The sequence below is a fragment of the Scomber japonicus genome, chromosome 15, assembly GCF_027409825.1.
Source record: "Scomber japonicus isolate fScoJap1 chromosome 15, fScoJap1.pri, whole genome shotgun sequence".
Classification (NCBI taxonomy): domain Eukaryota; kingdom Metazoa; phylum Chordata; class Actinopteri; order Scombriformes; family Scombridae; genus Scomber; species Scomber japonicus.
In genome coordinates, this window is record NC_070592.1 from 17,409,413 (window position 1) to 17,424,962 (window position 15,550).

The 15,550-nt window shown below is 42.3% G+C and overlaps 1 protein-coding gene across 1 annotated transcript in view; it reads right to left on the reverse strand.

Moving 5' to 3' along the window:
- Nucleotides 1-15,352, reverse strand: part of LOC128374032 (uncharacterized) — a 39,363-nt gene extending 24,011 nt beyond the window's left edge. Inside the window, exons 1-11 of the mRNA XM_053334257.1 lie at nt 15,119-15,352; nt 11,565-11,633; nt 5,347-5,371; nt 5,166-5,183; nt 3,730-3,795; nt 3,306-3,442; nt 3,110-3,226; nt 2,866-2,923; nt 2,725-2,772; nt 2,103-2,171; nt 1,852-1,991 (exon numbers count right to left, since the gene is read on the reverse strand). Of these exons, the coding sequence (XP_053190232.1) occupies nt 1,852-1,991; nt 2,103-2,171; nt 2,725-2,772; nt 2,866-2,923; nt 3,110-3,226; nt 3,306-3,442; nt 3,730-3,795; nt 5,166-5,183; nt 5,347-5,371; nt 11,565-11,633; nt 15,119-15,145 (774 nt within the window). The 5' untranslated portion in view covers nt 15,146-15,352. The remainder of the gene's footprint in view (nt 1-1,851; nt 1,992-2,102; nt 2,172-2,724; nt 2,773-2,865; nt 2,924-3,109; nt 3,227-3,305; nt 3,443-3,729; nt 3,796-5,165; nt 5,184-5,346; nt 5,372-11,564; nt 11,634-15,118) is intronic.
- Nucleotides 15,353-15,550: the final 198 nt, after the last annotated feature.

The following is a 15,550-nucleotide window of genomic DNA, read 5'->3' on the forward strand; positions in this document are numbered from 1 at the left end:
AACATTCAGAAGACCGTGTGGCTACCTCCTAACATCCGTCCCGTCCCGTGAACGGAACAGCGTGCGTTAAGAGGTTAATGATCAAATATCAAAATCCGATTAGCGTCAGAAAGTCAACCCACTCTCCACATTTCCATTGCTACCGTTTTGATACTTCATGGTACACAAACAAATAGCATCTCATATGAAAGCTAAGACCCTGGCGAGTTCAACAGTACCACTATTATTGAGCTAAAAACTCAGTGAACCAGCAGCATACAAAGGTAAACAACCACTTATTTACAGTGACTAACAGATATTCTGTCTTACCTTCAAAGTTTTGTGATGAAAAGTTGTACTTGAGAGCAAAAAACGCTGGTTTTAGTAAGTCCAACACGGCCGTGTTTGTTTACAACTCCATTTCACCCAGTGCCTGCCTACAGTAGCTGCACCGGAACAACAGACAACCCTGGCAACCCGCAATTCCGGCCGTTAATTGGCTGGTACAATGTACACAGAACGTGTCAGAACGTCATTGACAAACCCGTCAAAAAATTTTAAAAATATTAATTCAGGCTAAATTTTTTTTTATGGAAAAGCAATACTTTCATTCTGTACCCCTCAAAACGCCCCGTGGCTGTATTATTTAAAAAAATATATAGCTTTTAATAAATATTCTACATATTCAACCTTTAAATATTGTATTTATGGTTGTTATTTCCATAAATACCAAAATGATCCATCTATAAAATATCTATATGGGGAAAGCTTTTACAGTGCTGCATACTGCATATGATAATTATATATTTAGAAAGTAGAACTAAAGTGATTCATTACAAGATGATTAGTTAAAACATTTCAATTCAAATTCCATTTTTTGAATTTCAAATAAAAGAACAGTCATTTATTTCCTCATTGAAGTTTTCTTAAAAATATAGTTAAAATCTTGTCTCGTCTCAATCTCGTGAACCCAATATCGTGTCTCGTCTCGTGAGCTGAGTGTATCGTCACACCCCTACTGTTCAGCTCAGGAGGGACACAATTCTTTTACCCAAACGGTGTAAAGAAGTCTTACAAATCCTCCGGCGTTGAGCGAGGTCTTTGTACACTAGTTGTCACATACACCACAGATGTGATGTTCGCATAGTGACGTTCATGTTTTTCCCTAAAAGGGAGGGGACTATTTATTCAAGTCAGAGTTCAAAACTGCTCTCACAGATAGTAGCTGTATTCATTACTCAAACAAACCAGAAACTGCTGACACCACAAAAATAACACATATATTCTGTCATTCCTTGGTGTTAAAACCACTAACAACCCCGCACCCTTAATGCTTCCACAATTCGGTCTCTTCGTCAAATAACCATCCATATACATTATATATTATGTAAATCATTCATATATTATACATACATTCAATATACAATTTATTCTGTTTAATATTCAGTGTCACTTCTGGCACTTTACTGTACAGCTTTTACCATACACTATAGAGTATACACTTGACTTGCACAGATGAACAATCTATGTTACCATCACTGCATGGTGTATATTCAGGACACAGTCCCTTCTCTCTATTCTATTTTTATTTTATTCTAGCACATATTTTTAGATTTTATTTAGTCAGTTTTAGTTATTGTATATAATTTTGCATCTTTATTGTATTTGTTTCTCACTCAACACATTTATTTTTTGTGATTTATGTGAATTAGCTGCTGTAACACAGCAATTTCCCTTTGGGATTAATAAGGTATTCAATCTAAACATACCCCCCATGACAAATTATGTTTATTCTTGCCTCATTAGACCTCTTTGAGATTGTGTGGCAACACTTATTTTAATAATATTCTCAATGGTGTCATGGCTACTTACAAAGTAACAGAAGACGTGGTCAAAGCTCAGGACATGTTTGATGATCATGGAGGCAGCCAAAGTTAGGTTGCAGAGCGTGCAGAGGAAGTGTCTCCTCCCAGTCTTTCCAACACAAATGCATTCAACAAGGTGCTGCATGCCTACAACAGGGGAATAAACTTTAGTACAAAAAAAAAACTGAATTTTGATTTAATTCAGACTATAGGAAATGTTTTGTTCAATCAGGTGTCATGTTATGTACATTTACTGACCGAGAAGTGGATGCTTTCTGTTGCCATCTTTTTGGTAAGTTTGTATCATCTTCCTCTTTGGCCTGCCAGCTAGAAAGGAAATGAGGCACAAGTGAAGGAGTGTAGACTGAAGGAGGAGAGTGGATGTAAGACATGAATACAGATATAGATTGAGAGATCAGTCTCACCTCAAAATCCATTTATTAGCTATTTTGGAGCTTTGGATGATGTCATTTTCATGAGCAGATTAAGTTTTCTCAGTTGTCACTGAATAGCAGATGTTTACATTTACATGTTTTCTGATTACTTTTAGACTTCTCATCCACATTGGCTTAATAGCAGAGGTTTTTAAGCAAACATACATCATACACATGATATGGTTGAAAGCTCCAGAACAGCTACTCAATGGACTTTGTGGTGAGATTATTTTCTTGGCTGTGGTTTCCAAGGTCAAGAATGGTCTTTGAACCTCAGCATGCATATATTAGCTGGTTGGAGTGATTAATACAAATAGTGATTACATCAAAGGGCCAAAAACAATGTTTGACTTTTGGGAAAGGGTTAGATTGAATTGTTTATTGAATTCTGAAACTTTTTAACCTTTTTTATCTTGAGACTCATCCTGAGAAAAAAGTGTACACACCTTCGAGCAGCTTGAGAAGCTTTTCATTTTCACTGAAAAAGTGCATCACTGTGGGAAGAAGCATCAGATCACTTTCATTAACACGCAATTTAATAAAGTTCTTTAACAAATATTTTGTGGCAAAATTTTAGGATGACATACCTTCAGAGTAGGTACTTGTTTTACACTGTTCTAACAGCTTTTCAGGCAAATCCAAAAACTGCAGAGACAAAAAAAAAGGGTGATATATAGAGTTTTCACACACTTTTGCTGCCATATGAAGATATAACTTAAAAGACATGAACATTGTGTGCAGAGCAGACACCTTAGGAGAACACAACCCACCTTTAAAACTCGTCCAAGCTGTAACCCTATTTTAAAATATACATTTCCATTAGGTACAAACCTGTAGCTGTTCAGGCCCTCTGCTAGCAAGTGCATTCTTGATCCGATGGCTAAGAGTGAGATTCATATTCTTGCTGGGCATCCAGCTGAAACTCAGCCCATTTGGGTCAGCATAGTTCTAAAATTTAAAAAAATGAATAAATTGTACTTCCCAATTTTAAACATGGACTCAGTTTTTAATGACGTCAGGCACTCACAAAGTAGTTGAGGCTGTGGTCACCAGAGGAGAGGTGGTTTAATATCCTGTCTGAAGGACACTTTTCCTCACAGATATGGCAAAGGTAAAAGAAGGTTGACGACTCTGGACTGAAGCACACAGTCAGCATAGACAGGCCTAGGAAAAATACAGAAAAGTTACTCCCAACATGTTGAACTTCTCATATCTGCAGCAGCAGCACTGTACATCATCTCACAGGTGATGTTTACATTCCTATTAATGAGAAAGACGCGATTCAAGTCCAAATTACACAATACATGTATATCATAAAAACAAGTACAGACAATATTTCCATTTTATTATTTAGCATTGATGATAAGGTGTGCAAACCTTTTTCAATATAGATTTCAAGATTTGTCATTTCTGTGTTGTGTGTCACGTGCACTTAAAGACACTCTACTCACCTATGATGGATTGCTTGGTTGTATATTTGAATCCTGGACTCACAACAACAATGGTGGGAATGTTGGCTGTAAAGAAAACATAAGTGAAACCAAAAAATGATCAACAGTTGAGCTTCACAGGACATCCCATGATACTTCAACACTACACTTCAAATTGACAGGTAGCATAATGGAGATAATTATTAATTTTATATATGGATTCCATATACTGAATGTTTTGTATACTCCAGTAAACATGTCTTGTCAAAATAATATATGAAATTACCTCATAATCTGATCTGCAGTAATGAGAGAAACACTTATATTGACAAGATTTGTTGCGTTGTATTAACTAAAATGTGAAGTGGAACTTATGGGAACTTTGAAATTCCATTGAGGCCTGACATATTGTGATGATGCTTTTCTTTGATGATCCTGGAGTTCCCGATGATGACAGGAGAAGGAGCTTTCTTCATTGTACATTTAATACAAGCTTGGGTCAGGCCTAACACATATATAATTATGATTACGTGAGGCAGGGTAACTGGTCGAAGTACACTTATCAAATGAGCACATAGAAGTGTATAAAAGAATAATGTAAAAATATTTGGTTACATGTTTCACACATCTTTTTTGGTCTGGTTACATCTATGGGTTACAGTGTAGTGAATTCAATCAGTAAGAGCATACTAAAGCACATTAACTCAGCAGGTGTTAACCAAACAGTTCATTCTTAACCATTTCTCAATCTTCAGTATAGCCTTTACCAAATGCAACTATCATGACTGAATAGTAATGCAACGTTCTAATGAAACATTTACACTACACCATGCTTGAAACAAAGCTTTCACACGAGGAAAAAACTGAGTTGCGAGGAGAAGCAAATAAAATCATCCTAAATCAGTACACGAGTTCCTTGTTTTATGAATGAAGTGGTACACAGGTCAAAGCAGTTGCACTGTGTGTATTTGAACAATCAGCAACAGTCACCACTGCAAACATTGCCTGCACTGAAGGGGTACTAACTGTAATGGATAACAAAATCTAGATAAGTACCCCGAATTGAGATGGTAGGCCTACCTTGTAATAGAAGAACAGCACACGTTTTGTACAGTACCTCATTCCTCTCTAGTCATAACATTTTGTTCTCCTGTGTACATGATGACACACAGGAACATAAACCCAAAAATAAACACATGGGTGACTGAAAATTATTGCGAATCGTCTTACATTACACAGTAATACACCATGAAACTCAGCAAGACCCCAGGAAAAGGCAAGTAAAAAAAAAAAATCTGCTTTGCAAATGTTTTATTGGCTAAGAAATATATTCAAAATGTCTGTAAGGTCTGAAGGGTACACAGAATGTTTTTGGTTGAGTAACACTAAATGCAAACAGAAAACACCACAGAGAACCTTCAACACTAACAAAAAGGTAGGAGAAGATGCATGCTTACCATAACACTTGAACACATCTAAAAACAGGTTTAAAAAAAGAGAAGAAGATGATGTTACAAGTCTGAATGTTTTACAGGAACTTAAAGATTAATGAAGTGGACATAATGTCTGAATATTAGTATTCAGAAACAATAAGTTAAATGTATACAAAAAGGACAGGTAAAAAAAAATAAGGATTACTTTTCTGGAAGACTTCTTCCATTTTCTGTAGGTAAAGAAGGAAACATGCAGAGTGGTTTATTAATGTCGAGACAAACACAGCAACAGAAATCTTTCATGATGCAGGTCTACACATGACCAGACAGTTAACATTACTGTCTATCTAATGCTGATTATAAGAGTACTAACAGAAGTACACTAACACACCACTGAGTGTATTTTGTAGGGGTGTGACGATACACTCAGCTCATGAGACGAGACGATATTGGGCTCACGAGATCGAGACGAGACGAGACGAGATTTTAACTATATTTAAGAAAACTTCAATGAGCAAATACATGACTGTTCTTTAATTTGAAATTCACAAAATGGAAATTGAATTGAAATGTTTTAACTAATCATCTTGTAATTAATCACTTTAGTTCTACTTTCTAAATATATAATTATCATATGCAGTATGCAGCACTGTAAGATTCCCTTGCTCCTCCTACTTCAGGCTTTCAGTGTAGAGACCTGAGGTCATCTCATAGTTCTGACTGAGATCTTCTCAGCAGGTAGAAGCTGCAACAAGGTTAATGACCCACACATGACATTATAAAAAGAAGACATGACGTGCAAATGAGCGATAGAAAACTTTAGGTTAAGTAATTAACCCCAGTTCTCTGAAACATGAGTGAGGTATCTCACTATGGGACACGCTCCCTGCGCTTGTCCCCAGAAGCTATTTTTCATTACGCCAGTCCTGACTGGCAGATAGACGTGACGTCCGCTCCTTGGAGGGGCTTCCTCTTCCATATAAAGCCGGGCGTAACGTCATCCATTCAGTCTGAGCAAGCACACCTCTTCCTCGCTCCGGTGAGATACCTCACTCATGTGTCAGAGAACCAGGGTTAATTTCTTAACCTAAAGTTTTCTTTCAACATTCATTTCGGTATCTCACTATGGGATATAGAGACTCCCGTATTGCCAGACCAGCTTACCAGTTACCACTTACCGAAGACCAGTTATTAATACACCGCCAATCAAATAGGCATATTTGCTGCTGAACCTACGCGCAAAACTGTGTGAGACAGTGTAGGCGTAGTAACATCCAATCTGTCAAAATCTGGAGAAAGTGTGAGGTGTGGCCCAGCTGGCAGCTGCACATATCTCCCCAATAGAAATACCCTGAAACAGTGCCCACGACGCAGCCATACCGCGTGTTTAATGAGCACGTAGCCTCGCGGTGGGTTGCAAACCCCTGCTATCATAGGCCAGGGCAATAGCCTCCACAATCCAGTGTGACAAACGCTGTTTTGTAAGAAGCTTCCCCAGGTTGACACTGGTTGAAGGCGCCGAGCCCCCTTCATAAACTGACAAACGAGGGGCTGCTGACCTGCCGTTTTGTCTCTGAAGCCTATGTGACAAGTCGTTAAAGCGGGTAAGTACACTTTGACAGTGGAGAAAGCCAAACCTTTGTCCAGCAGCTCCTGCAGAAAAGTAAAAATAGCAGGGACAGAGCTCTGGAAAGCCACCATTCCTGTTTTTACGCACCAATCCTCAAACACGCGCCACTTGCCATCATATGCGCTGCGTGTGGAGGCAGCTCTGGCACTCTGAATAGTGGCAATGACACCCTGTGGGAGCCCAACAGCAGCCAGATTTAACCTTTCACGGGCCAGGCCCATAGAGCTATGCGCTCTGGATGAGGATAGAATATCTCTCCGCGTGCCTGCGTCAGGAGATTCCTGCGGAGGGCCAGAGGCCACAGCTGGCCGCACAACAGCTGAAATATCTCCGCTAGCCAGTGTTTTCCCTGCTAGCGGGGGGCTATCAAGATGAGCGTCAGACCCCAATGGGGGAAATGCGTACAGGAGGACACAAGGCCATTCATGCGCCAAGGCATCCAACCTCATCGGGGCGTTCTGACCGGTGAGGGAGTAAAACAGAGGGCACTGAGCGTTCTCCTCTGACGCAAAGAGATCTATCTTCGCTAGGCCATATTTCTCCCATATCTGAGCCACCACCTCGCTGTGGAGTTTCCAATCCTTGTAGCGAGGGTTGCCCCTGGACAGCGTGAGTGGCTCTCAGTGATAGCAGGTGGGAGCCGCTCCACATTATCAGTCTGTGTGCCAACATGTGCAGACGACGTGAGCACAGCCCTCCCTGTCTGTTGATATATGCCACCACCGTGGTATTGTCCGTTGTGTCCAGAACATGCTGTCCTCTCAAAAAGGGCAGAAAATGTTTCAGCGCCAGTGACACAGCCTGAAGTTCCAAGCAGTTTATGTGAAACAACTGCATCTATGAGCTCCATGTGCCATTTACTATTCAGCCCTCGTAAGTGGCTCCCCAGCCCGCTCGAGAGGCATCCGTAGTAATAACCTTCCGGACTAGGATCGTTCCCATGGTAACTCCTGTTGTTAGGAAAGCTGTGCGTCTCCAAGGACGCAAAGCCAGGATGCACGCCGTAGGGACCGAGACTTGGCGATGTCCGTGGCGCGTCGGGATCAGGTTGAGCGACGCTACCCACCGCTGAAAAGGTCTCATGTGTGAACGGTGAGAGAATAAGAGTCTCAGGTTTTTGATATTATAAGCTTGCATTAATGCCACTATACAAGGCAGCGCTTACATAACTAGCTAGTACAGACACGTGTACAAAACTTGTGCAACTTGACTCAGCATATAAGTGCAGTTCCCGGGAAAACAGATATCAAAACAGGATATGGCAGGGTGCGATTGAAAGTGCAGATACCATGACAAGATCAAGTTGTGCAAGAGCGACGGCCGACTGTCAAAAGTGGTAAACAATAGGGTAAAGGCGGGGGAGCGCGGAACTGTGTATAAAAAAGGGAAATAGAGAACTGCTCGGGAGAACACTCTGGGTGTAAGTGCTGTTGCACTGTGTACTGAGTGTTCTCCGCTTTATGCATACTGCGAAATAAACAGGTGATTTTCTGAACAACTCCGGTCTTCTGAGTGCTTCTTTCTGCATCAACCAACTTCGGGGAAGCCAGTCAAGGGGGGCTTCAACAACGGCCAAACGGAATGACCGTCAGAGCCGATGCCATTAGCCCCAGCATTCTCAGACATATCCTGAATTTTAGCCTCTGCGGAAAAGTGCCAGACAAGCCTGAAAGGCTTTCATCCTTTCCGCTGACAGGCGCGCTCTGAATGTGGTCGAGTCCAGAGACAGACCGATGAAAGTGATGTTCTGAGTTGGGATCAAAACACTCTTTTCCCAGTTCACTATGAAACCCAAAGTGGCCAGATGTGACGTGAGCAGTCCAGTGTGAGCCTGATTTGCTGGGGGGACTGTGCAGCTAAAAGCCAATCATCTATGTATGTAGCCAAGTGCATTCCTCCCTCCCTTAGAGGAGCAATGGCAGCCTCGGTGCATTTTACAAACACCCGTGGGCTTACTGAAAGGCCGAATGGGAGCACCAAATACTGGTATGTTATGCCTATGCTCCCGCACAGGAGATATTTCCTGCACCAGAAAACATCTTTATTAACAAGTTCAGAGAGAAGGAACACTGGTATGTGTTTGCCTGCTGCAGGTCCGACCTTCCTTCTCTTCATGTGGCTGTGAACTGCGAGTGCCGGCACGGCCTCTGCATGCCTCTTGAAGGGCTCGGAACATGGCCTCTTAGAAGAAGAACTTGGTAGAAACAGAACATCTTTCAGAGGGGGTGAAGCAGGCGTCTGACTGGACCTGACTGGACCTGCCAGCCCCCCTAGACAGTGCACTAGGGTGCGCGCATCTTCTTCTTACCCCCGTGAGTGGCAGGGGGGGCAGCTTGGTTCCCCTGCATCACATTGGCTGCAAAGGGCTTCTTAGCCCATGCACCCTTAAGTTTAAGGTGGCTTGCTCGGGGCGCGCCTGGGCTTGGGGCTGATGTTTTGGGATGCGGTACACTGGCCGGGTCACAGCCTTCTCCTTCTGAGAAAGGCTGGAGAGGTTCAGCCACCTAGCCCTTTCTTGAGCGACCATCAGGGCCATGGCTCTTCCAGAGGCTTGGACGGCACACCTGTGCAGATGCAGGCAGAGATCCGTTACCACGCACACTTTGTTCCACAGGGCTGGACTGGGTGAGGCTGTCATGTCATCCTGCAGTTCAGCTTGGTAGGCCATTAGCAGCGACGATGCGTTCACTGACATGGCCACTGCTTTGTAGCTCTTTTCAGTCAGTGAAGACTGAAAGCACTCGGCCTTTGATGGTAGTGTGGGGCCCGCTGCCATCATGGTGGACTTCTGCGAGAGATGGAGGTGGGATGCCAGCAGAGGTTCGACCAGAGGAAGGTGGGAAAAACCCCTCTCTTCCATGTCGGCCTAGTCCAGCGCCAAGCCTCCCTGGGCAAGGTTCTTGGCTGAGAGAGGATTGCTCCAAGACCGCATCGCCTCCTCCAGGCACTCGGGGAAGACCGGCAGCAGCTGACTAGTAGAGGCTTTGACTTTGGGCAGCCTTCTCCCCTCGTAGCGAGACGTGGTGGCTTCTGGCCACGCGATGCCAAGCTTTGCAGCTGCTCTCTGACATCTGATATTGTGCAGGTCGGTGCCGGCAGGCGGGTTTGGAGACCCACTGCACACATGACCCTCGGGAACCGGCTTTGCCAGTGAGGGGGTAAATGGGTCGTCCAGGTTCTCGTAGTCATAGTCAGACCCGAGGCTAATGGACTCGTCCCCTGAGTCAGAGTCGTCAACCATGATGTCACTGTGTTCCGCCATCAGGCAAGTTCCAGGCTCATCTAGGTCAGTTAGCAGAGCAATAGCATCGAGCTGCTTGCCCCAGCCGGCACTCGTAGGGATGGCGTTTTCCTCGGGGCTCTCCGCTAGCTCCTGTGACGGAGGGTTGGTTACCCCCATCATAGGGTCCGCTGTCGACAGGCTAGTTTGGCGTGCTAGCCTGCATTGGTGGGTCTTGTCAGACAGGCGTGCACAGTGCACACAAGTAACCGGGGATGCTAGTGCAGCTTGGGCATGTTGCAGCCCGAGGCACGCAGCACAAGCAGAGTGGGTGTCGGCTCGCGCTATCTTGTTGCCGCACACACACACACACACACACACACATGTCCTCGTCCGTGGCTTGACCTTTTCCATGGTGAGGGAAGGTACAGGCTCCATCATTCTGTTAGCTCCATAGCTACTGTTTGGAGACAGTCTAGCAGTTGTTCTCAGATAGCTTTGAGCGAGTGGTTAGCTCGCTCTGTGAACTGTATTGCTAGTTCAGCTACACCTGCTGTCTGAGAGCGAAAAGAGGTTTGAGACTGAATGGATGACGTTACGCCCGGCTTTATATGGAAGAGGAAGCCCCTCCTCCAAGAAGCGGACGTCACTTCTATCTGCCAGTCAGGACTGGCGTAATAAAAAATAGCTTCTGGGGACAAGCGCAGGGAGCGTGTCCCATGAAACGAATGTTGAAACAGAACCGATCGTCTTTTTTTTTTTGGTGCGCCCTGTTGAAGCCGATTTGTCTGGCTTCCCCGAAGTTGGTTGACGCAGAAAGAAGTGCTCAGAAGGCCGGAGTTGTTTAGAAAATCACCAGTTTATTTCGCTGTATGCATAAAGCGGAGATCACTCATTACACAGTGCAACAGCACTTCCCCTTACACCCAGAGAGATCTGCTGACCAGTTCCTTTTTATACATAGGTCCGCGCTCCCCCGCCCTTGCCCTGTTGTTTATCATTCTTGACCGTTATTCTTACACAACTTGCTTCTTATCACTCTTTTGCAGTTTCAGCAATTTCAGCAGTTTCAGTCATACCCTGCCATATCCTGTTTTTGGCAGATATTTTCCGAGAACTATCCCAGACGACACGTTTGTACATGTGTTTATTTTAGGTGGTTATGTAAGCACTGCCTTTTATACTGGCATTTATGCAAGCTAATGCTATAGGAATGCTTATGATTATCTTCTCCCTACAGCCCCTTAATAATAGCTTTGCAAGACAAAATTAATTTTGACGAGAAATATCGTCGCATTTTCATCTTGCGTGGCACGAGATCTCGTCACACCCCTAGCATTTTGCAATCTGGTGGTTATCACCTCACAAAAGAAAATCATAAAAATAGAAAGTGAAATGGAAGCTCAAGGTCCTCATGCATATGTAGTCACTAATTCAAAAGTACACAGTGGCTAATAGGAATATGGCTTTATTACCCAAACTTTTATTTTTAATCTAACCTGTTGAATGATTCAAAGTGTGAATTTTGTGCTAACCAAAATAAGCTTAAATTAACATCAAGTTTAATGCCCACCTGGTGATGATCCGTGGAGCGCAAATGTTTTGTTAAATCAAAAAAACTCTTAAACTCAGCAAGGCACACCTGCAACAAGAAAAGGAAGGGGAAGAAAAATTACATCAGGAAGTCAAAGTCAGGAAGTTTTCTGTTAAATGTGTCAAGATTTGGACAGTATCCAGCTACAAATCCTGTTCATGTTCACTTCAAATGGGCATTGGAACAATTTTTCTGGTATTATATAACAGAGAAACCCCCACCAGTAAAGCTCTACATTACATTTCTGTTTATATAATATCGTTGGCTGTTAGTGATAACAATACTGTATGCTATATATGGAGGATAGTTATATTAAAAAAAAAAAGCACACTAATTGAGAGAGAGACTTGAGGTAAAATGTCTCCAAAGCTTGATGAAAAGGGCAGTAACAGGTTCGAATACTTTGACAGCCCCCAGATAATTTTTTTGTTTTTGCTACCCCTTGTGTGATGGAGAACAGCTGGCATGCCATAAGCTGGTTCTTTTCTGTTTGTCCATTGCCATTTGACTCATGCATGTAGCTTAAACTTGCATTGAAGAGAACTCCTTGTTTTATCTCATCTTTGGGTCTTCAAGATCATCACAGACCAATCATACCCACATCGGCATAAATAGCATAGCAGGTGATTCAGTGATGACGGTAGTAGAGTTTGGTTTTCCCTGTCACTTATTTCGGCTTGACTGTTGCAGTTTGATCTGCATTGCATCTCCTTCAAAGATGGAGATAAGCATTTTTTCGCCTTGCATGCAAGAACATCACATTGCTTAATTGACAAAGAGGTCAAAAGATCAACCAAAGAAAGATCAAGGAGGAGAGAGTTCAACTCTATGTGTGATGGAGGGTCAGAGACAGGTCGGGGAGGTGTCACTCTTGACTTTTGTTAAAACTTCTGCTTGTCTACTGATTAAGGGAACTGAGAAACCGTTATGATGCTATCTATGGAATATGTCTGCCAGTTATGTTAAGTAAAGAACAGTATAAAACCAATCTGATAACACTCCACGAGGAGCCTTTTCTACTGTAACTCTGTCTGTTACATTGTCTGTTGCACAAGTTTAATAAATTCAACTTCAACTTTGATATTTCGAATCCAGTCTCCTTTATTAAGGGTAAATCATTAATTTCATACAACAAAAGGCAACACACAATTCTTGTCCAGCACAGCATCAACGACAAGTTTGGTGGATAAAGCTTTGTGTACTGGATAGGAGTTTTATGACATGTTTTCATTTTGAGTTGTAACAGACAGTCTGAACTGGGGATTGATCAATTCTGGTTTTTAGGACCTGGACAAACTCAGCACCGGCATCAGAATAGATCTAGATTCATGATTAAGTTGTACAAAAGGAAAAAAAAAAGTATCCATATTGTACTAGTAAACATATTCTGATTATTTAACATTAGAGCTTCTTCTCAGTATTATTGTGCAACCTGTCTGTGCCAAATATTATGCATTACACGTTATCATGAAAAAGAGTGCAGCCAGAGCATTTGCAGGATATGAATATCCTGTTTTCACGTAACAGGATGTTCTCGCCACCCAAACCTATTTTTTTGGGGGGTGGGGTGTGTCTCAAGCACATAATAAGCAGACATCTTGATACTGCCCTCATCCCAATACAGATGGTGTGAATTAAAATTTTTGCTTGTGGTAAAGCAATAAAGAGTTACATTTTTTTCCAACTGTGCCAATCCTTTCCAGAAAGATGTTCTGGTTAATGAATAATCCACAGAACTGTTTTTCTATGTCCTACTTTCTGCCAAACTTATAGACCCCATGAAGAACCAATTTCTCAAAATATTCATACTTTTTCAACACACCCTCATCAAACGCCAATATTGAACTGCCTGCTAACATCTGAAGTCACAGTGACAAGTTAATTTCTCTTCAGCCAGAGGCACAAATAAGAGCAGTAGCAAGTCCAAAATGCTGCAACACTGCAGTTGAGAACACACCACAATTAAAAGTGGATTGATTGAAGCCAGACTATATCATGAGTTCTCTCAACATTGTAATTAACTTCAACCTGACGTTAGTGGCACATTAGGGGTATAAAAGTAGGCCTACCTGTATTTATCCCAAACCATTCAGTACAGGATGTTCAACTCACAACTTTCCTCAGTGTTGCCAAAAATAGATTAATAATCCACTTACTCTGAGGTGGGAATCTTTGGGAATCTCACAATTCAGGGTTAAGGTAAAGGAGCACTGAAGTTCTGCAACCTGACTTACAAACTAAAAAGGTGTGGTTTCCTTTTAGTCATCACACAATCATATGGAGCTTTACTAGTTTCCAAACGTAATTATTTCTATACAAGTGAGTGTTGTTGCAAGCAAAATGGCTCTATGAATGGTAATGTCGGTCCGTAGTTCGTTGGCGCATCACTTTGATCCAGTGGGAGCAGATGTTTCTGTGATGATCTTGAAGAGTTCTTTCTTTTATACACATTTAAAGAGGGAACAGCATATATAGTAATGTCAGGTATTTCCCAAGAGGTTACCTAAACAGAGTATGATCTAGGCATCTGGGGCCTGGCCAAGTATTTTTGTCCAGTGTGTGTGTGTGTGTGTATGTATGTATGTGTGTGTGTGTGTGTGTCCATACTGTGTAACAAATATGGAATACAGATATGAAAAGCATACTAACATCCAGTCTAAAATACCTGAAGTATTTGGATTGGATGGACTGCCATGCAATTCTGTACATATATAATGTATGTAGGCTATATGTACTGCAGCTCACTTTACCGCATTTCTATTTTAACAGGTCCCAGACCTGAAGCAGCAATAAACTTAGAAAACTGCACCTTTTGACAGAAGGCACATGTCATGACCACATATGATTTGGCGGAACCCCAAAAAGAACAAGCATCCGGAGTGGGCCAATGTGATTGTAGCACATAGCATCACCCAAACTGAAAAGTATAAAGAATTAAAAATGCATATTCAGGGCTTCTTCTACAGAACCTCCGAGCGAAGTAGACTAAATCCGCAGCTGCGTATAATCCCTTGCGTTGATCTTTGATCTTTCAAACATTGCCTGCATCACTTTCTTCATATCTGAACATGGGTGGTGAAATGGGGATAAAACATTTCAATGGTTAAACAATGTAACACTTGAGTGCTGCTTTTCTCAATAGCCAACAACAAAGCATTTTGGCTTTTGGGGAACAAATGGTTAGTACTTAGCATTGTTCCCTGCTGTCTGCATTGCTCAGGACCCTCTGATCTTTATCACAGTGGTTCTCAAACATTTGACCCAGATCCCCCGTCTGATAAAATATCTGCTCTTAGATGTTTTATTAAGCTACAGAAAGTGAATGAAACTCGTGACCAAAATAGCCACACATTCTGTCACTGTGTTACTTAAAGGTGGATTTATATAATAATAAATATTATATAGGCTATAATAAATGATTTCGTTCGTAGCATTTTTTTCGTTGGTAACCCCCTCAAGGACCCCGGAACTCAAAAGCGCTCACAAAGCGCCGTAAAACATGTAAACAAAACAAGTTGCGTGTTTTGACCCACCTGGCAGCTTAAACTGGGGTATTCCATGGTCTGAAGTCAGCGGTGCGCAGCAAACAAAACACTCAGAGAGGAACTGAAATTAAAGAAGTTGTTGTCACTTGCAACAACATTACTTCAAACATTGTGTCTGGAGAGAAACACCCCGGTCCACAAGAGTCCCGATTTAAGTTTCCGTAACAGTTTGCCGATATGTAGAATGTAGAATTAATACAAATCTGCAGCAGCTGTTGTAGTTTTCTAAAATGGAGCTGGTTGACCCCTCCCCTGTTCATTTGAGGACACGCAAAAAAAACCCGAGACCCGCTCACTGACAAGCCTTTGCGCAATGATGTGACACACAGTAGCCTATTAGGTGCCCTCTCTTACACCGTCCATACTTGTGTTTGTGATGTTGCTTTCTCTGTTCTTCAAAAATATCTTCAGACTCTCAAA